The 24,777-nt window shown below is 51.8% G+C and overlaps 1 protein-coding gene and 1 long non-coding RNA gene across 2 annotated transcripts; both read left to right on the top strand.

Moving 5' to 3' along the window:
- The first annotated feature begins 2,641 nt into the window (after positions 1 to 2,641).
- LOC120665874 lies at positions 2,642 to 6,367 on the top strand. The gene is made up of 3 exons (XR_005671410.1): positions 2,642 to 2,999; positions 3,316 to 3,392; positions 6,027 to 6,367. It is a non-coding gene; the product is annotated as an uncharacterized LOC120665874 (long non-coding RNA).
- Positions 6,368 to 8,153: 1,786 nt separating this feature from the next.
- LOC120667792 lies at positions 8,154 to 15,931 on the top strand. Its single transcript, XM_039947789.1, has 3 exons — positions 8,154 to 8,411; positions 14,811 to 14,883; positions 15,540 to 15,931. Exons 1-3 carry the CDS (start codon positions 8,154 to 8,156, stop codon positions 15,929 to 15,931), a joined length of 723 nt encoding a protein of 240 aa, XP_039803723.1.
- The last annotated feature ends 8,846 nt before the right edge of the window (positions 15,932 to 24,777 follow it).

Consider the following 24,777-nt stretch of genomic DNA (forward strand, 5'->3'; position numbering starts at 1 on the left):
AGCCCGTCACCTTTAAAAATTCCAAGTGGCGTGCGTTGTTCTATGCCCGTCACTTATGCTCGAATCATAGGTGACGCGCGCTGTCCTGTGCGTGTCACTTATGCTTGAATCATAGGTGACAGGCGTTGTGTTACGCCCGTCACCTGTATTGGACAAAGGTGATAGGCGTAGACTTCATACGGGTACCTGGTCACTGAGAAAGGTGACGGTTCTCTAGTGAAGTCCGTCACCTATAACGTCACATAGGTGACGGACAGACGACCGTCATCTTTCTGTTCATAACAGTGATGCTGAAGAATTGACGGGCGCGATACCCGTCACCTTAAAGAGATGATGCCCGTCACTATAGGGCTTTTCTTACATAGTGTGTACCCCTCGCCAACTAAAAAAATAATACTGTACCCATCAAGTATTTCGGCCTCTTTAGCGTATAATCAAATTTAATAATAGTATTATTGATACGGCTGTGACAGCCGATCACATATATCTCATATTGGAATTGCCCACTAAAATAAGATTAACAAAATAGCATCCAAGGACTATACCAAAACCATGGCAGATAAGTAGGCATAAATTTCTATTTCTATTTCTATATGTGAGAGCGTGTAGCCATCCCGTGCTCTCAGCAGGTCCACGTCGGCATGAATTCTGTCCGATGTGCGATTGAAGGCACCAAATGTCATAGCTGAGTCCATTCTCTTCTCAAGGCGGCGTCGACGTTTCACACGAGTCTAATTCTTCACAGCCTTTTGACAGCTTTGATTCATGGCAGTGTCCACTCTTTCGACCTTTGCCGGCAGTGTCCACTCTTTCGACCTTTGCCTCACTGCGGCGCACACGTTCCACAGTGCTTAGTTACACAGTGTGTTTGCGTTCACACGACTCCGCAGCAGCTTTTTATCAGTCCCGAAAACCTGTAGCGCGTGGAGCGCCTGTCAAAGCCTGCTCTCTTTTTCCATGTTCATGCTGATCTTTTGTCATCCCGTTCATACTGAAACTCGCCGTCCTCTCCTTGCTCTTCATCTACCACTCCTCGCCGCATTCGTTGCCTCGTGCTCGTCGTCTCCGTGGTCTTCGTGGCTGCTTCCCCAAACGTTCCTGGGCTCGTCGCTTTCACATTTGCTGCCGCCTCCTATGAATCAGTTCCCCCCTCCCCTCCCCTCCCATCTTTCCTCGCTCGCCGCAGGGCCGGACGCTAGGAGCGGCGCCCCCAACAACCCCGCACGCCATGGCCTCTGTGGCTCTAACGCGCGCGGCTCTCCCTGCCGTGCCGTGCCGCACCCGGGGCCCCGCCATGCTCCAATTCACCTCGCGGGGTGCGGACGCCCTCGCCAGCCCCGAGTTCCCGCTGACCACGCTCGGCGCGCTTCTGTCCGCAGCGGCGGAAGTGCCGAAGCTGAGGCTCAGACACCTCTACACCGTCTCACTGCTTTCGTCCTCCTCCGCCTCGCTGCCTACGCGCGCCTCCTCGCCACGCCGGCACCCTTCGTCGCCGGTGGTGGCGTGGATTATGGCGCGGACGCAATGATGTCCCAGCTCCGCCTGGCCTCCGAAGACGCTACACTGCTAGAGGACCTGGCGGGTTTCGCGGCATCGCTGCAGGCGCCCGCCGCCGCGTCCATTTCCGCAGTGTCGGCGCTGCTAGGCTCCACCCGCCGGGACCTCCTCCCGTTATACCACGAGCGAGCCATCTCCGTGCTGGCCGCATTGACGTCCTCGGGCGCCGCGTGCGGCGTGCCGGTTCCTCGCGGAGTCCGACGCCATGGTGTGCGCGCTGGAGTCCGGCAGCGTGGCCGCGGAGCACGCGTGCGTTGCGCTGCTTCCACTGGCGGCGGCCTCGCAGGACGCGCGCGGCGGGACGTCGCCGCGTTCCCGGATCTCCTTCCCATGGTTCCGCGACGAGGGGGAGCGCGGCCGCTGCTCCTGCAGATGGTCTCCCTCGGCATCCAGCGCGCACAGGAAATGCCTCGGCTGCCCCCGCGGTGATGGGCAATGGGTGTTGACACTAATTTTCGCCAACACACTTGAAAGCGCTAAAACGCGCGTTGATCGTCGACACGATCTTCACCAACGGTCTCCCTACGCACGGACTAGTCAGATCGGTTATGGCGACCGGTCAGACCAGTTCTACAAAGAACGCCGCGAAGACCTAAAACCTCGAGCTCGGGAGGGACCCGTCGGAGCTCGTGGATCTATGGTTGCTTTAAGGTCGGCAGGCCACTCAAAACGCCATCGAACGCCGTGGAAACGAGCGAAGAACAACAGATGAGATTGGAAAAGTTAGGATTTGGAGGTAAAAGGTAAAGGATAAATGTGTGAATCGGTTGGGATTACCCTCAATCGGCCGTGGCCCTTCATATATATAGGATGGAGAGGTCTGTACCCGTTAGGAGTCAGAACCCTATCAAATTCTGTGTCAAAATACAACTCCTAACTCGGATTGGATGTTTCGGACCGGTCTGACCGGTCTCTGGACAGGTCAGACCGGGGTGCAGGTCTTTCAAGAGGCATAACTTCCTCATCCGGACTCCGAATTGGACGTTCTATATATGTATTTCGATCGTCTCGACGAGATCTACGCAATGGTGCAGTCCAATTTGTAATTTGACAAACTTGTCTAGACCAGTCTGACCGGTTTAGAGGAGAGGTCTGACCGGTCTGCCCAAATTATCTAGAAAACCTTCATCGTGCCAATTTTGAGTGTCAACAATGGGCGGTGGTGGTCTTTGTTAAGAGTGCCGCGGCCGCGAGTTTGCTTCTGGATGTGGAGCCGCCCGCCTGTGTCGCGGCCGCGAGTTTGCTGGCGGCGGCAGCACCACGGTGGCTGCCCCTTTGGCTTTGCCATCCACCGGAGCTATCTTCGACTCTGCTTCCTCCCGTTCTCTGAACTGAACCCAGTGAATTTTGCTCTCTGCAGGTGAATGGAGCTGCTGCTGCCTGGGATATTGGCTCCCAAAATTTGTTCAGTGGATTTCATGCACAATTTAAGTCAGTAGAACGTGAGTAGCTGCTTCTTGAACGGCAAGCCTGTAGTTACTCTGCCTCATGTGAAATGAAAGAAACATAGTAGTAGTTATATGATCAGGGTTTAAAAGGAAAAAGACACCTCCTTGAACAAGCTTACATTTCAGAGTTGAGAACAATATTATTAATATTGGCAGCTGATTAACAACTCCACAAATTCAAATAGCATCAACTCTAATTTGTCAAATATTTTCTCCAGTACTGTACTAAATTGATTTTATTGAACTTATTTCGCTGTTAAGGTATGAGCCCAACATTGATCTACCTTTACTCTTTTCTTTTGGTATGCAGTTGGAGAGAGAAAGAAAAGGATGCTACTGCTAATTTAGCTTGTTCAGAGAAACCAGAATTGCAGCTTTTAAGTTTTGGTAAGTTCAATTGCACATTTGCACTTATTATTCTACAATTTTATATTGAGTTTGCTTATTCACCTAGATGAAAACCAGTCATACGAGGACTGGTACCAAACATACACACCTGACAAAGGAAGAAGATTGTTTGTCCAAGGCCGTGTTTGGTTAGGGGGCGAAAAAGTTTTTATGAACATTTTTCGCCTCTTTGACTACTAATTAGAGGTATTAAATGAAGTCTAATTACAAAATAACCTCCATAATTATGGTGCTGTAGCATGTGCTGTAGCTAATAAAGTCTTTGACTGCATGATTAGAGGATGATTAGGTGCGGTTACTGTAGCATCACTGTATCCAATCATGGTGGAACTTGACTCATTAGATTCATCTCGAAAAGTTACACACATCCGTGAAAAAGTTTCACAAATAAACTTTGTTTAGTACTCCATGCAAACATTCATCTTTTTGTGAAAAAAATTTTCACGTTATGAACCAAACATGGCCCAAGTGGCTTTCCTGAAGCGTACACCTCTTGGGAATGAATTTTCTTGCGTTCATACTTAGATCTGACATTGACAGGACATGATCCCAAAAATGATTTTTCTTCACATTCGCATTCCAATCAATAAGCAAGTACAGTTTTTTTTCTCCATGTCCACACTATAGCCAGTATATACTAAAGGCAGGAAGTGTATAGAAGCTGGAATCTTTAGTATTTACTGAACCAATTTTGCCAAGCTAAAATATCACAAACCTTCATAGTACTCACTGAAGGGCGAAGGCCTAAATCTACCAGTTAAGGAAGAAACACAGGGTGTAGGCTCCATTCTAAAAGGGCTTTGCTACGGTACACCGAAGTAACTGTGGACCGTTGATCTAATGCAATATTACCTCTTAGGTGGTAATAGTTTTAATATTTTCAAATCAGAAAATAGAGAGTTAGAACTAACTTGCATGTAGATTAGTTGAGATCTTAGATTTATGTTTTTTCCACATGATGAGGTGCCCGCCATAGGAATTAATTGAGATCTCATATTTGTTTCTTAACGTGAATAAAAGCAAACGTGAGGTGTGTGTGGTTACTTTGAAAAAAAACATGTTCGTGACAATAACATGTAAACGTGACAAACTTGAACAAAAAAAATATTTTTAGATCCATATCATGGAAGGTGCCTATATAACTTTTGTAGCATGACAGGTGCGTATATGTATCATGATATAATCTAGTGGTAGGACTTGGTCTAACGTGACATGCCTGTAACAAATGATATGAAAAAAAAGAGAAATGTATGTGTTAGATCTAGGCGTTTATTTTCTATAGGGTGACATAAATACATGTGCACATATTATTATTATTTTTGTGTGAGAGGTGCTATGCATTTTAACTGTGTACAGAATTTTTTTTTCTAAACTCACTAATATTGCTACATTTTTTCCATACAGGTACATGCATGATTTAGTTAAACGGTCTGCATGCATGATTAGAAAACGAGATTTAGCGCGTAGTTCCATGATTTTCGGATCTGCATGCATGCATGCAAGATAATTAAGGACATATACATTTTTTATTTTTAAGATGGATTTAATTCTTGAAAATTCAGTGGCTCAGATTTATTTGAACTCTTACCTCTTAAGAGGTAAATGGAGTACCGTAGCATCGCCCATTCTAAAACAATAGATGCATTATCCAACTAACTCTTTACCAGTGGAAGAGAACTTTAGTAATGTTGCCTCATCCCTTGAATTGGGATTTGAGGAGTGATTGGACTTTTAGGATGAGGATGTTTCAAACAATTCGGTTAGTAGCATTGCATGATTACCAAATTATGCACTACCATTACTCTTCATGACTCTTGAAACATTGTTCAAACCTATATCATGTAAAAAGTATTGCCCACAATTGAAAGGAATTGATTAAAAAAAATAATGCCTCTCTACCCATGTGAACTCATGACTCATGAATCCTTCCTTTTGACATTTTCTCTCTACTGCACATGGTTTTGACTACAATCTCTCCCAACAGACAAAAAACGTACTCTGCAATGTCGGTAAATGAAGACAGTCCCCACACCAGGTGTGAAAGCACTGAAAAAAAATCTATCCCCTCTCATGTGCAAATAACAAACTCTCCTCAAGAAGAATCCAGATCTTCTCTCAACAGAATGCAGCTTCAGTAGCCCCAATTCAAATATGAACACGTAGGAAAGAAATATATCCTTTCTTATTCGAATGACAAAATAGTAGCTGATAATGTCAGTAAACATTCAGCCCTGCTCCAAGTGAGAAAGCATTGAAAACATCTATCTTCTCTACTGTGAAAATTCTCTTCAAGAAGTATCTAGGTTCTTTGCTTCACCCAAAAACATCTTGGAACTTGCATGTGTCATACAATTTAATTGTAAGCTGTATGGATACAAGCTCTTAAATCAAGAAGATATTCATGTATTATACCTCAGTTCCCCATTGATATAGTTAGCTATTTACCACATGTTCTGATTCTTAGATGCGCTCATACCATAAGTAATGATTCCCCAAATCTTGAGGGAGTTTACTTTGTAGGTTCTAAACTATATTTTGGGGTGCATATTGACTCTTTGTTTCTACCTGTCTATTATATTGGTTCTTTCTTTGATCGTTTTCCTCCTTTTGCAGTTTCTACAAGCATGAGCAAGTTGTATGTACAGATGGAGAAGAGCTAGTCAGGAAATAGTAAACAAATTTAAAAGTGCTGAAATTATACGGTACAATTGTAAGCGCGCGTTTTCCTCCTTCTGAACCTTCTGAACTACCACACTAGACATCTCCACCAAAGTTTAGCCTGTTGAACCGAACATTTGTAATATTTGTGCTATGTAGTAGTACTTGCTGTTTTAGATGCCGTCATATCAGTGGACTGGCAAATCAGTTATCCTATTTCGATGTTTCCTTACTTTAGTTGAACAGCCGTGTGCTTAAATTTCTAATGCAAATTATCTGGGTGTTAAATGTCCCTACCTCTACATTGCACATTCATATTGCTCAATCCCTCAAAAGCTTTTAGTGTTATTTAATATAAAAACCAAACTAGGTGATGCAGTTGAAGCAAGATCACAAAGTGAAACATCTTTTACGTGCCCGCGCGCTTCGCGCGCGCTATACACTAGTGGATATAAATTCCATGACCCATATATGTGGCGGAACCACCCAACTTAAACTGTCTCAAGCAGACTAATCGTCCCCCTATCTAGCTAGACCACAAGTGCACCTGAAACAGTATAAACTAGCAAGGCTGCTGTCGGTACCCTGTAGCAGGGATACCCACTCCTACTGCAGCAAGACAGGACTCGCGTAGTCATCCGTAACTACGCCCTAAGGAGCGGAGCAGCCGGGCCCCACCGGTCAGGCTCTTACCTCACCGGGCCAACGGCCCCGGACCCGCTCCCCGCTCTGGGACGGGTCCGATGACGCCACGTGCCCCTGAGGAGGGGAAGCTCCGCGCCAACAGCAGAGGGCTCGGACCCCCCATAGGGGTCCGGGTCCTCCCCGCGTCCGTCCGGACCTCCCACACGCGTAGAACCAATATACCGCCGGGGCGGGGTCCGGGGGCGCCACGTGTCCCGCAGGCGCAGGCGCGGGCGCGAGTCTTCTGCTGGAAGACTCGCCCACCCACCGCATTCAATGCGGGTGGTTGAGGCGTTCTCTGCCGCCGCGGCACGCGAGGCAGCTTTTATCAGGCCTCATTGTAGACCGCATATTACCGAGGTACACAGTGCAGCCGTATCCGAGAAGAGCCCATCTGCCGCATTAAATGGATACGACAGCACAACACCTTTTCATCATACCGCCTACGCCGCAAGCTATACGGCCCGTTTAGCTACGCGGTAGGCAACACCGCAAGCTATGCCCTGGCGCCATTTTGACAAGACAGGGCATGGCTATGCCGGACGGAAGATTCCCACGAGCAAGGAAATCCAGGAATGAGATCTCCGTCGCCTGCAACGCCATAATGTTTGTACAGTATGTTATTTTATACTACATCGTTGGGCCCACCTGTCAGGGACTCAACGGCCGTGTACGCGCCTCCCTTGAGATATAAAAGGGAGGCGCTCGCTGCACACAAAAAGGCTCGAAGGCCAAGGGAGGCCAGACACAACACAAGCTCGGATTCACTCCGAACAATCTCGTTCTCAACCTCTGAGAGCACAAGCAATACAACACATAGTGGACGTAGGGTATTACGCTCCAGCGGCCCGAACTACTCTAAATCGCATTCTTGCATCTAGATTGGGCTAATCCTAGCTACACCCGAGTACTCACCCTCTGGGTTTATGCGGGTGCACTACGCCACCCGGCTGTGGGTTTGCACACCACGACATTTGGCGCGCCAGGTAGGGGAAGTTTTAGCTAGTTTTAGCTCATCTCTTGCCCATCTCCATGGTTCGGGTGGTTGAGCACTCCCACCACGACGATGACATGGAGATGACGGAGGGTGTGGTGTCATCCGCGCCACACGCCTCTCGCCTTCCTGCACCAGGGGCAACTGTGCCCGTGGAGCAGCCACCGTCGGCAGCGGCGCGCGCTGCACGTCGGCAAGAATCAGGGCGCCCATCAAGGGCCCCCTCACAAGCTGTGAGCGGCGGAACGCTGGCGGCAGCTAGGGAGTTGCTTCGCAACCCTTCGGCTACTGCAGCCTCGTCAGACGCCCTGAGACAGTGGCAGGATGACGTTGACCGTCTCCTCCATCTGGCTCAGGCCTCTCCCAGTTCTGCAAGGATTGGGCAACGACCTCCGCCTGGCAATATGGTGGTACACTACCACCGGCGCCAGGGCGGTGCGTCGGCGTCCGTGCGCTCCCCCTCGGTGAGGGGTGCGCGGACAGAAGACCTGCGGGTGGAGCTCAACCGCAGGCGCGCGGGTGAGGATGCCTGCATCTCCGTGGAAAGGGCGCGAGAACACTGCCTCAACATCAAGGGCCGCAACCGCAATGCCTACTTGGATGCAGCAGCACCCAAGCCTCCGGGAAACGCGCGGATACGGGCGGGCACCCCGGTGGCTGGGGTGGGCTGCGCTGCGCTGGCGGATCACCTCCGCGCGGTGGCATGGCCGTCCAAGTTCTGCCCATACCTGCCGGAGAAGTACGACGGTACCACTAATCTGTCGGAATTCCTGTAGGTGTACGTTACCGCCATTACAGCAGCTGGTGGCACCGACGCTGTCATGGCGAGCTATTTTCATGTAGCCTTGACTGGGCCAGCCCGGACTTGGCTCATGAACCTCACTCCTGGGACGATTCAGTCCTGGGAGGAGCTCTGTGCGAGGTTCACTGCGAACTTCGCCAGTGCGTACCAGCAGCATGGTGTGGAGGCTCATCTCCACGCCGTGAGGCAGAAACCTGGAGAGACGCTCTGGGTATTCATCTCGCGCTTCACCAAGGTATGGGGTACCATTCCTCGTATCTCTGACGCATCTATCATTACTGCTTTCCATCAGGGGGTACGTGATGAGAAGATGCTCGAGAAACTAGCGACGCACGACGTGGAAAGTGTTACCACGCTTTTCTCCCTGGATGACAAGTGTGCCAGGGCCGCTGAGGGCCGCGCATGGCACTCAGCCCCCCAAGACGGAGACGCCAAGGCTGGTGGCTCCGGAGCTACCGTCCAGGGCGGTGGCAAGAAAAAGAAGAACAAGAACCGGGGTCGCGGGGAGCCAGAAGCCGGCGGTCCGGTCGTTACAGCAGCGGCACTAGCTGCTGCGACAGCGGCTGGGTGCTAGAATACGCATGGCAAGCATCCGCGCCCGCAAGGTGGCAACGGGGGTTCATGCCCAGTTCATCCCACCGCTCGCCACAGCGTCGCTGACTGCCGTGAGATCCAGAAACTCGTGAAGCGGGTCAGTGGGCGGCGTGAGAAGGCCTCCAAGGACGGCTCACCCCCTCCTCGCCAGCGGTCTGGCAAGGAGAAAGCCTCCGACAGCGAGACCGCTGTAGGGGATAACGAGCTGGGGTACCAATCCCCCGCTCGGGAGCTGAAGGGCGTTTACAGCCACGACAACTCCGACTCTGACAACGAGGACCACCACAAGAAGTTGTACGTAATGTACGGTGGAAGCTGGGAGCTTGTCTCCCAGCGGGACGTGAAGACCCTTCGCCGAGAGGTCCTTTCGGCGAAGCCGGTGGTCCCGAAGGCGGCACCGCACCACAGGTGGAGGAACACCACCATCACCTTCGGGCCATCTGACTGCCCGGAGAACATGGCCGGGGCTAGTGTACTACCTCTAGTCACCGCCCCTGTCATAGCCAACATCAGGCTCTATCACGTGCTGATTGACGGTGGGGCTGGCCTCAATGTCATCAGCTATGCAGCGTTCAAGCAGCTGCAGATCCCGGAGTCCAAGCTGGCTCCCTCTCGCCCATTCTCCAGAGTGGGCCCACATCCGGTGTTCCCTCTGGGGAGCATCACTCTGCCGGTTACATTCGGGACCGAGGAGAACTTCCACACAGAGAGCGTCCAGTTCGATGTTGCGGAGGTGAACCTCCCGTTCAATGCCATCATTGGCAGGCCGGCTCTCTACCGCTTCATGGCCATTTCCCATTACGGGTATTTGGTTCTGAAGATGCCTTCCCTTGCCGGTGTCCTCACCGTGCGGGGTGACCGCACCGCTGCCGTCGCTGCAGTTGAGAAACTGCACACTCTGGTGGCAGAGGCTGCACGTTCCGAGGAGGACCCATCCACCTCGCGAGCCAAGGTGCCTTCTAGGGCACATAAGGTTCAACCGTCCGACCCAGACAATGTTCCCGTGAAGACCGTGCAGATCGGAGCGGATTCCTCCCGGACCACCCGCATCGCGGGAAACCTGGAGGAGAAATAGGAAGACGCGCTCATCACTTTCCTCCGGGCAAATGTGGATGTGTTCTCCTGGGAACCGTCACAGATGCCCGGGATCCCCAGGGAAGTGATCGAGCACCATCTGAGGATCTACCCCGACACCACGCCGGTACGCCAGAAACCTCGGAAGCAGTCCGTGGAGCGGCAGAACTTCATCCATGAAGAAGTCCGCAAGCTACTACACGCTGGCTTCATCGAGGAGGTCCACCACCCCGAGTGGTTGGCCAACCCGGTCGTTGTCCCAAAGGCCAACGGGAAGCTTCGGATGTGCATCGACTACACCAGCCTCAACAAGGCATGTGCTAGAGACCCCTATCCTCTTCCACGTATCGATCAGATTGTGGACTCCACCTCCGGGTGTGACCTTTTGTCTTTCCTAGATGCATACTCTGGTTTCCACCAGATTTAGATGTCTAGAGAGGATAGGAAACATACTGCTTTTGTAACAGTGGATGGACTTTATTGCTATATTGTCATGCCATATGGTTTGCAAAATACCTTACCCACGTTTGTGCGAGCTATGAACAAAACTTTCTGTAATCTAATTAGAGATATAGTTGAGGTGTATGTCGATGACATTGTAGTCAAGACTAAGGTAGGGACAACACTAGTTGAGGACATGTCCCTCGTCTTTGACCGACTGCGCGCCACGCGCACAAAGCTGAATCCCGAGAAGTGCGTTTTAGGCGTCTCGGCAGGGAAGCTGCTGGGTTTCCTAGTCTCACATTAAGGCATTGAGGCAAACCCAGCCAAGATCAAGGCGATCGAGGCGATGAGGCCTCCTGGCCGCATCAAAGACGTCCAGAAGCTTACTGGATCTCTGGCCGCTCTTAGCTGCTTCATTTCGACGCTGGCTGAGAGGGCCCTCCCCTTCTTCAAGCTATCGAGGAGGTCCGGTCCATTCTCTTGGACTGAAGAGGCTGAACAAGCCTTCCAGGAACTAAAGCAGCACCTCACCTCACTGCCAATATTGGTGGCTCCAGAGCCAGGTGAGACGTTGTTTTTATATCTTGTTGCGTCTGCAGAGGCGGTCAGCATGGTGCTGGTCGCCGAGAGGACGGAGCAAGCTCGCCAGGGGGACACCAGGGTCTCCGCGGCCAAGGATGGTGAGTCGGGCCACGGACATGGGGGTCCGGCAACCACTCCTCTGTTTGAAGGTTCGGACCCCGCACAAGGGGGTCCGGAGGAGCCTCGACCCAGTGGGAACACATAACTGCTGGGGGCCCAAGGACCTGACGTGGTGGACAAGGGCGAGCCGAACCCGGTGGCCAGGGTCCGGACAATCCAGAAGCTAGTCTACTACGTCAGCGAAGTCCTCCATGAGGCAAAGGCCAGGTATCTTGAGACACATAAGCTTATCTATGCCATACTTATTGCGTCCAGGAAACCGCGCCACTATTTTCAAGCACACAGAGTTGTCATAGTGACCTCTTATCCATTGAGAGCGATCCTACACAACTCCAACGCCACGGGCAACATCGCCAAGTGGGCAGCGGAGTTGGCTGAGTTACAGCTGGACTTCCAGCCCCGCCATGAAGTCAAAAGCCAAATCCTGGTTGATTTCATAGCAGAATGGACTCCTTCCCCAAGCAATTCTGGGGGTCCGGACCTCAACGCCGGACCCCTGGAGCCGGAAGTCAGGACACCAGTCTTCACCGAGCCCCACTAGACACTCTTCTTCGACGGGTCCGTCCGCAAGCAGTGGGCTGGAGCTGGTGTGGTCCTCAGCGACCCAAACGGAGATCAGCTGAAGTACATGGTGCACCTTGAGTTCAATACTACCAACAACATGGCAGAGTACGAAGCTATGATCTTTGGCCTGACACAAGCCCTGTCTCTGGGGGTCCGGTAGCTCCTGGTGAAGGGAGATTCTCAGCTAATCATCAAGCAGGTCCGGGACAATTGCAGCTACAATAATCCCCAGCTCGCGGCATACCTCATTCATGTGAGGAAGCTCGAGAAGGACTTCGACACCTTGGAACTGCAACATGTTCCCCGCGAATTCAACTCAGCAGTAGATGATCTCTCCGCGAGAGCATCTACCTAGGCATCCATGCCCGAGGGCATCTTCGAAAGACGGTTGCTGAGACCTACCGCCCAGCCTGCCGAATTGGGTGAAGGGGATCAAGCTAGCACCTCGAAGCTAGCGGTCCCAGCGGCATTCCATCCGTGGTGCCCGCCCAGGGTTGTGTGCGCTGTTGAGGACCCTGGAGACCTCATAGCACCACTCCCACCTGCTCAGGGAGGTCCCGATGCATGGATCTCCGAGATTCGGGACTACCTGAAAGACAATATCCTTCCTGATGACGATGTGTCCGCTGAGCGCATAGTACGATTGGCTAAATGCTACGCGGTGGTAGAAGGGGATCTCTACCGCTGTGGCGCCAATGGTATCCTCATGCGGTGCATTTCCCAGGAAGAGGGCCGCGAGTTGCTCACGGAGATACATGGAGGCGAGTGTGGAAGTCATTCCTCATCTCGCACGCTTATTGGTAAGGCCTTTCGGCATGGCTTCTTCTAGCCGGCAGCACTCCAAGATGCAGCTGAGCTGGTAAGGTCCTGCAAAGCATGCCAGTTCCATGCAAAGCAAATACACACACCGGCTCAAGCTCAGCAAATGATCCCGCCCTCATGGCCATTTGCCGTATGGGGCGTAGATATCCTGGGGCCGTTCCCCCGGGCCGTCGGCGGGTACTGGTTCCTCTACGTCGCCATTGACAAATTCACAAAATGGCCGGAGGTTACCCCTATGGTGAACATCACCAAAAAATCAGCAGTCGCATTCCTCAAGTCCATTGTGTGCAGATTTGGCATCCCAAGCCGCATCATCGCGGATAACGGGACCCAATTCAAAAGCAGACTCTTCCAAGAGTACTGCGAGGACATCGGCATCTAGCTATGCTTTGCGTCCGTGGCACATCCCCGCAGCAATGGACAGGTCGAGAGAGTGAATTCAGAGGTCCTTAGGGGACTCAAGACCCGCACCTATAACTGCTTGAAGAAGCATGGTGCAAAATGGGTTGATGAGCTTCCGTGCGTACTATGGGGCAACCGGACCACACCTAGCCGAGCCACCGGGGAGACCCCATTCTTTCTGGTCTACGGGCCCCCGAAAATTCACCTGGGCTCACCACGGGTCCAGGCTTTTGACAAATCCATGCAGGAACAACTGCGGCGTGACGATGTGGACTTCGTTGACGAATGAAGGTGGCGAGCAGCAATCCGAAATGCATGCTACAACCAGGCGCTCAGGCGTTATCATCAACGGTTCATGCACAGTAGGGAGCTCCAGGCTGGGGACCTCGTCCTAAGGCGGATCTTGAACCGAGTAGGGCTCCACAAACTCTTCCTCAGCTGGGATCGAGTACGACAGAATGGCCTCACCCACTGCTAGGGAGGGGTCCGGAACGTCAGAGCCAGGTCTCGTAAAGTCATGCTTGTTTCCTGGAGTGGTCTGGAGCCCTGTGTAGCGGCTTAGCTTGGTTCCGTACCCTAAGCCTACACACTCCACCACTCTGTAACAAGCATCGTGCTGCCCGGACCTGCGTATCTGGAGCTCCAGACCTTATACTAGCTTGGGGGCCGGTTCAGAATAGGTCCCGCGGGCCTGCTACTAAGCTTTGACTTTGAGTGGTATGCAGGTTAAGCCTTGACTGGTGGTAGCTAGCCTCAAACCATTGAGCCTACCTACCAGAAGGGCCAAGCATCCGCTTTAAGGCTTCATGCAGATCGAGGTCCAGTCTCAGTGGTAGACAGACTCAAAACAACTGAGCCTGTCTCCCAGGGGGCCCGGATCGTTCGCTTTGAGCCAGACACCAAGGATCGATTCTGCATGCGTCAAACAGCTAAGTTGCAGTATCATTACTACCATCCCAACGAGTTTGATTTCCCTCTCTATAGTTTTTTCTGCTATACAGGGAATAAGTCGCTCGTTTGACTTGCAATCTATGCTACACTACGCCCAAGGACACTTGCTCAACCTCATACGGGGGTCCGGAGCGTCTTCTCGGCTCGGATGGCAGATAGGTTCTAACAACTGAACCTATCTACTAGGGGGGCAGGGCGCCGGGAGCAACTGACAAATAGCTAAGTTGAAATTTTCCTCTATTAAAATTTCAACAAGTACAATATTTTTACATAACACAAAAAAACAAAAGTTCGCCTGCTGTGATGGATCAGCTCAGGAATCTGCAGGCTCCCGCTTGAAATAAGCAGCTACGAAGTCGACGACCTCCCGCACGCTTTCCCGAGCGGAGGCCTCCGTCTCCGCCACTGGACCATCGACAACGGGGGCTAGCGAGATGGTAGGGTCGTGGCTCCGGAGGCAGGTCAAAATGTACTCAGCCACCATCCGGCACAGCTCACGGCCCTCGGCTTCAAGGTGGCCAGCAAGGATCGGCTCCAGGCGCTGGAGTCTATCTAAAGCAGAGTTCAGCACTGGGAGGGCGTCAGCAATTGAAGCTGGCAGCTCCACCACTTGGATTGGACTCATTCCAAGTGGCACCAGAGCTGAGCTTGCTTCGCTAGCCCAGTCGATGATTCGCTGGGCCCCCATGCGCTGGTCCTCCTGCAGCTTCCGGACTGCCTCCTGGACGACCTCCTGCACCTGGGCATCCAGTGCCGCCTGAGCCGCCTCCAGCTGGCGGGTCCTCTCCTGGAGCAAGGACTCCTTCCGCGCCGCTGACTCCTTCAGGGTCTTAAGACACTCGCGCTGGCGCGCAAGGGCCTGCTCCATGCTGGTGGTGGGGGATTCCCGCCGTGCAAGGGACTTCCTCTCCCCCTCGAGCTCTATCTCGGCAACAGCCTGCTGACTGGCGGTCTCCTGCAGCTCCTGGCGCCATTGATGCAGGGACTCGAAGAGTTTGTCGAGCTCCAGCTTGCGGACCTCGAGTCCCTGGCGGCGAGACTCAAGCTCGGATCGCTGGGCTGCAAGGCTGGCCTCCACCTTGGCAATAGCCTCCTCCCGCAGTGCCAGGGCTTTCTCCCGTCCCGCCGCCACAAGCTCCCGGTCGAACACCTTCCGGAACCCATTGCTGTAGGACTCAAGGTCGGCCTCAAGCTCGGACCGGGCGGCGGCGGCACGGGAGGCTTCGGCCTTCATGCACTCCTCTAGGCAGATATGCTAGTCGCTGAGGCGCTGACGCTCGCTCCCGCCGGAATGCTGCCTCAGCAGTAGAAGTCACCTCTTCTATCATCCGCCGGACCCGGACCAGCACCCGGGGGAGGGGAACCGCGTCCTCCTCTGGGGGACCCTGCAAGAGCCGCCTACCAGAGACCACCTCCAACTCTTCCTCTGCTGCAGGTTTCATGCTGGGGGTGGGGACATCCAAAACAGATGTCGGGACCTCGGGTACCGAGGTGCTCGCCGTTGCTGCGCCCACTGCTTCTGTGCTCGCCGTCGCCAAGCCCGGTGTTGGCGCGTCTGCCGCCGCAGCCGGGGCCTCGGGGGCCACCGCGTCGGGCGTTGATGTGCCTGGCACTGGTGCATCCGCCGCTGCCGCGCTGGGCGCCATTGGGTTAGCGGAGGTCGCCGCACCCGAGCTCCCCACATCTGCCGTCGCTTCCGCCATTGCCGTCGAGGCGCCGGTCGCCTGGACCCCCGCTGACGAGCCAGCGGCGGCGGAAGAGCTGCCTGGGCGAGAGGCCCTGGCAAAACGAAGAGATGAAGCCCTTCAGCAAAAAGCGAACCGCTAGGAATAAGGGGAGTGAACGGAAGAACACTTACCCCGAAGCGCCAGGTCTCAGCGTCCACGGAGGTTGGGCGACTATTGCTGCCATGGCGGCGGCAGAGGCGCACCTCGTGGCTGTTGCTGCTACCCTGGTGGTGGTGGTGGTGGAGCAGGCTACTACTGCTGCTGCTGCCATGGAGGCGCACCCCGTGGCTGCTGCTGCTACCGGGGAGAGGCACCTCCCGGCGATGGTGGTGGCTGCCGTGGTGGCGGCAGAGGCGCACCTCGTGACTGCTGCTACCGAGGAGAGGCACCTCCCGGCGGTGGTGGTGGTGGCGCGGCTACTCCAGGGGTCCCGCATGAGCCCGGGGCCCGGGAGCTACCCTGGCCTGCGTCCTCAGCGGTGCTCTGACGCTTTGCGGCGGGCTCCATAACTGGGGTTCCGTCACTACGGTGCAACCTGCGCCGGCTCGCCTCCTCCGGCGATGCGCCGGAGCTGCTTCGGGCCTAGCTGGGACCGCTCGCAGCGGAGCTACCAGCCGCGGCCTGCTTGCCCTTGGCAGAAGGGCTAGACCCCGCGGCGCTCGGCACGGCCTGTTCCACGGACGCACCGGGGATCCGGATCCCACGGTCCGGGTCGCCCCCAGTTTGGCGCGCTGCTAGCCCACCGTCGTCAAGTGTCGGCAGAGTGGCCAGCACCGCAGTCCTCAGGCTTGAGTCCTCGCAGAGAGGGACGACACCCTGAGGAAGGATCAGGTGCTCCAGGACGAAGATCTCCCCTGTCACCACCCGCACCACGACCTCCAGGCCTTCCTGGGTCAGATCGCTGTCCTCCCCGCGGTGGGTCCTACTGCAGTCTTGGAGTCCAGTGAAGCTCCAGGCAGGACGTGGCCGCTGCTTTAGAGGGGCAATCCGGCGCTTCAGGAAGTCCCCGAGCACATGCAGCGAGGTGAGGCCGCTCTCCACCAGCACCCTGATCTTACTCTGCACAGGATCAAACTCCGACGGCAGGGACGGCTTGGCCCTCCAGGACTGGCGGTCGGAGGCGGGTCCCCCGGTCGGCATGATGAAGCGCTCGTTGGCTTCGGTGGTGGCGATCACCCACTCCTTGCGCCAATCCTCCCACTTTCCGCCAGTAAGCCCGGGAATGTAGGGCATCCACAAATCGCTCCTCATCTGGAAGTAGTACGCCCCCACTTCATCCTTGCCCTTCTCAGACTTCATCAGGACGAAGAAGTGGCAGAAGAGAATGACGCAGGGCCGCACCCCCACGAACATCTCACATAAGTGGACAAAGATCGATGTCATGAGGATGGAGTGGGGTGTGAGATGCTGGAGCTGGAGGCCGAAATCCTCCAGCAGCAGCAGGAAGAACGAAGAGATCAGCAGCCCCAAGCCGGTGGAAATGTGCGAAATAAATAGCACAAATTCCCCGGCGCACAGATCACTGAGGGGAACCGAGCCTGCTCGAATCCCCCAGGCAGTCTCCTGTGGACTCCACCCAAGCAGGCGGCGCACCGTGTTCAGTTCCTCCTCGGTTTGGAAATGACGGGGACAAACGAGGGACGCCATCTTGCTATGGAGGCGAGGAACAATCTGTCCAGAAGAGCAAGGTTTGGAAGGAAGAATGCGAATGCGGAAAAGTAACCGCGGTATGCGGTTCGGCCCTTTATGAAGCCTGATCCATCCGGCACGCCCCGGAATCATCGCTGGAAGCCAAGCGATGCTCACGCTTGGCGTTAGACGTCCAGTCCATGACCAAGGGGCCCAGGCCCGCCTGTCAGGAGAGGCGGGTAAGAAATGAAGGTGTGAAAAGGATGGGATCTGAACCGTCGCCCGCGCGCGAAGCGTGGCGGAAGCTGAGCTGACGTGCACGCATGAAGCGCTGGCAAGACCAGGCTTTTCGGGAACTGCGCTGGTGGTAAAAATTCCATTTACCCCGGCCACAACAATGCCGAGCGTCGCTCGCGTGACTAGGTGTACCACTGTGAGTGGGGGCCACGAGTCAGTAAGCCGTTGCGATGTGATGAGGCAGCGAAAAACCCGATGGATGGTCAAAGCTGGACAAGACTCCTGCAACGCGCACAATCTAACGCTAGAGGCTTCAAGTTATGCAGAGCCAAATTACAGTAGTGGCCCCACCTGCGGGTTCGTCGCCTCTCCCGAGGTGGGCCCGGGGGCCACTGTCGGTACCCTGTAGCAGGAATACCCACTCCTACTGCAGCAAGGCAGGACTCGCGTAGTCATCCGTAACTATGCCCTAAGGAGCGGAGCAGCCGGGCCCCACGAGTCAGGCTCTTACCTCACCGGGCTAACGGCCCCGGACCCACTCCCCGCTCTGGGACGGGTCCGGTGACGCCACGTGCCCCTGAGGAGGGGAAGCTCCGCGCCAACAGCCGAGGGCTTAGACCCCCCATAGGGGTCCGGGGGCGCTACGTGTCCCGCAGGCGCAGGCGCGGGCGCGAGTCTTCCGCATTCAATGCGGGTGGTTGAGGCGTGCTCTGCCGCCGCGGCATGCGGGGCAGCTTTTGTCAGGCCTCACTGTAGACCGCATATTACCGAGGTACACAGTGCAGCCGCATGCGCCGCATCCGCGCAGAGCCCGTCTGCCGCATTAAATGGATACGACGGCACGACACCTTTTCATCATACCGCCTACGCCGCAAGCTACACGGCCCGTTCAGGTACGTGGCAGGCAACGCCGCAAGCTACGCCCTAGCGCCGTTTCGACAAGACAAGGCATGGCTATGCCGGACGAAAGATTCCCATGAGTAAGGAAATCCAGGAATGAGATCTCCGTCGCCTGCAATGCCATAATGTCTGTACAGTATGTTATTTTATACTACATCGTTGGGCCCACCTGTCGGGGACTCAATGGCCGTGTACGCGCCTCCCTTGAGATATAAAAGGGAGGCGCTCGCTGCACACAAAAAGACTCGAAGGCCAAGGGAGGCCAGACACAACATAAGCTCGGATTCACTCCGAACAATCCCGTTCTCAACCTTTGAGAGCACAAGCAATACAACACATAGTGGGCGTAGGGTATTACGCTCCGGCGGCCCGAACCACTCTAAACCCTCTGTGTTCATCGCATTCTTGCATCTAGATTGGGCTAATCCTAGCTACCCCGAGTACTCACCCTCAGGGTTTAGGCGGGTGCACTACGCCACCCGGCTGTGGGTTTGCACACCACGACAGCTGCCCACACATTTGTGCGGCTAGATTTGTATGAATTAAAATTTACATTTTCTTTTTACTTTTCTACTTTCCTTTTTTACATCAATATTTCATTGAAACTATAGCCTTTTTTCTGTGCAGTCACTAAAACCATATGGTCAGTTAATCTAATAAGTACATGAAACTTATGTCGTCAATCTATATGATCCTTTACCTATTGATGCCTTGATGGTCACAACTAAAATATTTTAATATATATTGCACAGCTACATAAAGCTTCATTACCAGACTAATTACAGTGTTCTGTAGTCTGGACAGTGAAGTCGATATTTCTTTCTTTTATGTTGTTTATTGAGCTCATGTCTACCTTCAACTTACCAATTGAACAGTATATGGGTTGGAACCTTTTTTGGACTAATTAATTGTTGTGTGCACTTCTAGTCCTACATGTTTTTATGTATTAGCTTGAAACAATACTTTCTATTATATATGTTATTGTGCTTTGGATTTGCACTTCTTCATTAATGTTTTATTTTTTATTTAAGGAAATATTTTATTATATGAACAAACTTGTATACCGTTGCTACATTTGCAGAGGTGATGATAAGTCGTGTAATTCTTTGTAATCTGCGCCTTGAAGCCCTTTAACATCCTGCTTCGCATCATAATATTTAAGCATTAGTAGTAACTTTTTTTTGCGAGTAGCATTAGTACTAACTATTCTGGAGTAGTGGCTCACGAGAGGTTATAGTGATCACACATTTGCACATCAATGCCTAATTCCAAGCTGCACAACAGGCTAACCTTGTCCTTCCAGAGCTATGTGATACCAACATATGGCAACAGGCGCAAAACTTTGTTGCACTACTACTCAAAGACAACATAATCAAAGCTACCATGCATGGATCGGATTCCAGGGTCGGAAGAGGCGGATGCTGCTGGAGCAGTGAAAATAGATCAATCTCTGAATTTCCAATGCTGCGAGCATGAGGTGTTCCTGAATAGATAACATATACTTTCATTAGAACCAAGCAAATTAAATGAATGATACACACTAATGGAGTGATGGTCATATGATCCAATGTGCCTACCGTTGACTACATTGTGGCGGAACCGCCCAACTTAAACAGGCTCAAGTATGTCAGCCACCACTGGCTTCCAACACACTTCAACCTATCCAAGTCTGGTAGTCCGTCGAGCACCCAACGGCACTCAATTCAACCAACCACCAGGAATCAAATACACCACATCTCGCAAAGTTGAGAATAAGACAACACACAACATCTCATATCAAGTCATGAGTACACCACAAAGAGAGTATTAATTATTACATTATAAAGAGTTCAAGGTCAAGAAAGGAGAAGCAGCGGAAGTCTTAATTTTTCTGAAGAAAACGGTCCACCAAAGAAAGCAGGTGAACCATAAGTCTGGCAACGGCGACGTACATCGCCAAAAGTCTAACGTAGATCAGGTACATAACAAACTCCATGAGAGATAACCACATTGCCATCATGGGGTATCTCGCCACACATATCTGAGGATAGCAGCCTGCACAAAAGGTCAACCGACCTGAGTACGAAGGTACTCAGAAGACTTGTGCATAGGTCTAATGATCGACTCTCAAGGAATAACGTGAAGCTGTTTGGCTGTGGTAGGTGAGTTATTTTGCAGCAAAAGCAATTACTAAAAGTTGGTCCTATTTCCAGTTTTAGCAGCAGGTAAGTGTTTAACCGACTCAGGTTTGCACTAACTCTAGAGCAACCACAAGCATTGTTATCAATTCAGCAACATTTTATCAGCAGGTAGAGCTATTCCAGCTCTACTCAAATCACTTTAATCCACGAAACCCTGATCATTTATAACAGCTCGAACAAGTAGTACTCATATCCGAGAGACCAAATGGCAATCCGGATCGATACAACCATGCATGGGTAAAAGCCGATCACCAGCTACGTACGCCGTTACTAAGCCGTACACCCGTCGACGCGAGGGATTACCAGGACCGACGACATTGCACACACCGTTCAACCGTACACAACAACCTTTCGCGTCATCACTGCAATGTTTGGGTCCGGGTGCATGTTGACGACCAAAATTGACAGCAGACCAGACCAACCGGTCTGTGATGCCGTAGCTAGTTTGGCACGACCGATCGGTCTGATCGGTGGGTCCGACTAGTCTGACCGGTCCAAGCAGAGTCCGAGTACAACTTGTAATTTTTCATAGATTTAAATCTTGTAATAGGATTTCTTGCGGGACAAGTCCATCCCACCCTATAAATATAAAGGGTCACGGCCGATTGAGGAATCCAATCGATCAAAAACACAACAATACATTATTTTCTATCTTTTTATTGTCTTTACCTTTATCTACAAACCCTAGCTCTTCCAACCCCGTATCTGCTGTTCTTTCTTCGTCTCCGCGACGTTTGAAGGCGTTCTAGGTTGCATGTCGATCCTAGAACAACCCTATGTGTGCCTGCCCTGACGGGGTCCCTCCCGGGCGAGCGTTCGTCGGATTTCGCCGTTCTACCCCGGCGACTGGTCTGACCGGTCCCTCTGACCGGTCTAACCGCCTCACGCAGGAGGCGCCACATCGAGCTCCTCCTCGCGTCGCGCGACAGTGCGCGTTCATGGGGTGGCCCGGATCGTGTGCCAACATATTTTGGCGACTCCGCTGGGGAAGAAGAAGAAGTCATCATCGGCAAATATGGCTGAGGATAACTCCAAGATCGACCCCAGGAATATTGATAATCTTGAATATGAAGAGATTCCAGAGGACCAGCTGTAGGATCAAGGACACCGACTAGAGGGGGGTGAATAGTTGGTTTTAAACTTCAAACACAAACACTAGATAAATTTAATTAGTAAAACAAGAGAGCTCCTACTTCTAGCAAAAACTAGCACTAGTTGGGTTTGCAACCTAAGGTGACAAGAGGCAATTCAAGTATTAGGAATGTAAATTGCTCAAAGTAAAATGCAAGAATTGAAATGAGCAAAGAAATAACTGAGATTGACACAAGAATTTTTTCCGTGGTGTCGATGACTTGCCGGTTACCCCTAATCCACGTTGAGGTGGATTCAAAGAATCAACCGCTCCTCTATCAATGCTCCTCTTTATCTTGAGCCGGCTTGAATCATTGAACCTCTCCAAACCTTGATTCCACTAGAGTTGCTCTTCACCACTCCGGTGAGGTGAGCACAAAGACCTCTCACAACTAATTTTGGGGCTCCTTCACAATCTCCTTGAAGGGCTCCACAAAATCACCTTCTTCAAGCCGTCTAGGGAGCGGCAACTCCCAAGAGTAACAAGTCGAGGACGCTTGCTTGAAGTTTTACTAGTGCCACAAAGCTCAATCAATGGATGCAATGTACTAGGTGGCTCTCAATCTCACAAAGAATGCAATCCCTAAGCAAAGTGAGAGTGAGTGAGTGGGGAGCTCATGAGTGTTTCACAAGTGTTTTCAATGGCCAAGAGAGCCAGCCCCTGGCCGGCCATCCCATATATATAGCCCGTCACTCGAAATCCAACCATTATGTTCAAGCCCCGTGTAAATAGAGTTCTCGCGGACTGTTCGCCATTTAAAACTAACGGCTATAAGTGCAATAAATGCGTGTCAGAGACGACTGTTACAGCTCTCGCAGATTGTCTACACCCTAGGGGCAGACCTTCCGTCGTTCAGAGTATCCAACACGCAAAGATGACAACGTCTCTGGGCAAAACAGAAATATGAGGGGCGGACCGTCCGCACCCCCTGGGCGGACTGTCCGCCCGTCACCTTTGTGCACGCCTAGAGACTCTAGGGTTTCTGTCCAGATCGAGAAGTTAGGGGGCGGACCGTCCGCCCGTCATCTGTTAGTGCCACACACAGAAACACCTGTGCTTCTGTCCCGAGGCCAAGATGGCCAGCGGACCGTCCGCCCATATGGGCCGGACCGTCTGCAGGTAATCCTCACGGCACAACACAGAAACCATTTGTTTCTGTCCAGAAGTTCCAAAGGAGAGGCGGACTGTCCGCCCCCTAGGGCCGGACCATCCGCCCCTAGCAGTCAGCACATGTTTTTCAAACTAGAATTTGCCATAAACTCAAAACAATGTTAGCCCTCATGCATGCAACAAATGTTTGAGCAATTTGGCACTATCGAACAGACAAGCAAGGGCACAACGACCCCTCTTGATAGTACGGCTATTTATCCTATTAAACCGGTCATAAATCATCCTCTAATCACCTCATGACCGGCAAAATAGAAAAGCCCTATCACATACCTTTGCCTTGAATGAAACCATCCATATCATCTTCAAATCTTTTCATGGCATCAACTCATGCACGCATTCTCATGGACCAACCTTATATTCAAATTCTCTCAAGAAAATATTAGTCCATAAATGTTGTCATTAATTACCAAAACTCAAATTAGGGGCCTAGATGCTTTCACCAGCGCCAAGCCTTAGAGATCAAGCTCAAGGAAATAGAAGCTGAAGCTAAGAAGAAGCTGATCTCATGCTATGGGAAGACTTGGCAAGGTGTCATCCAAAAAGAAAAATTTGTCCTGCCGACTCTCTCATCTTCTACCTCTACAGATGCACATGAGGTAACAGCTCCTATAAGTACGACATCTTCCAATGTTACTATGGAGAAAGTTGAGAATTTGTTCACTGAGCGAGATGTGTGATTAGTTAATCTGTTTACTGAAAAGTTTCTAATATTAACCGGTGAACAACCAGTAATTGATGACACATCGCCTATTTCTACTGTTGTATCTACTGAGATCCCTGTTCCTCAACCATCGGCAACATTACCTGTGAGTCAACCGCAGTATGGAATGCCGATGCATTATTTCAGTGGTCAAACAGTGACACCAACTAATGTGTCGGTGGCTCAGCAAACATACTCTGATCCTCTTACAAGCGTCCATGGTTCGGCTAACTTTCGCCGAACATATGAGTTGGAAAATTCTATGCCACCATATTCCACTCATGCTTATAACATGCCACCGGTACCCCCTAGAAGTACCATGCCACATATCGGTCCTATCACGGATGAGATGTTTGACTGATACGTGCAGCGATGGCAAAGCAAGCAGCAACCGGTCAGACCGACCACATCAACTAGTCAGACCGGTTCACCTCAACCGGTCAGACCGGTTCCCCCGGTCATGCGACTTCAAACCAGCAAATCGCATCTACTTCTACACAGCCAAATTCTTCAATTAATCTTGAGAAATTTCTTGTTGAATGTAAGAATGATTTGGCTAAGATGATCAAAAAAAATCTTGGGGTAGATGTTAGAGGCAAAACTCAATCTTACCAAAAGCCGTATCCTATGTCGTTTGATACGGTTACATATCCTGTTGGTTTTAGGTTGCCTGAATTTGTGAAGTTTAATGGGGACGATAGTAAAAGCACTTTTGAGCATATTAGCCAATATCTTGCTCAATTAGGAGAAGCTGGTTCTATAAATGAATTGAAAGTTCGTTTATTTTCTTTATCTTTAACTATAACCATTTTCTCTTGGTTTAGATCTTTGGCTCCTAACTCCATTACTTCATGGGAACAATTAGAGCAAAAGTTTCACGATCACTTCTTTTCTGGAAGTTATGAGCTTAAGTTGTCCCATTTAACATCGGTTAGGCAAATGCGCGATGAATCTGTCAATGATTACATTAGGAGATTCTGCGATACAAAAAACCGATG

Source organism: Panicum virgatum, chromosome 3N (assembly GCF_016808335.1).
Source record: "Panicum virgatum strain AP13 chromosome 3N, P.virgatum_v5, whole genome shotgun sequence".
NCBI classification, from domain to species: domain Eukaryota; kingdom Viridiplantae; phylum Streptophyta; class Magnoliopsida; order Poales; family Poaceae; genus Panicum; species Panicum virgatum.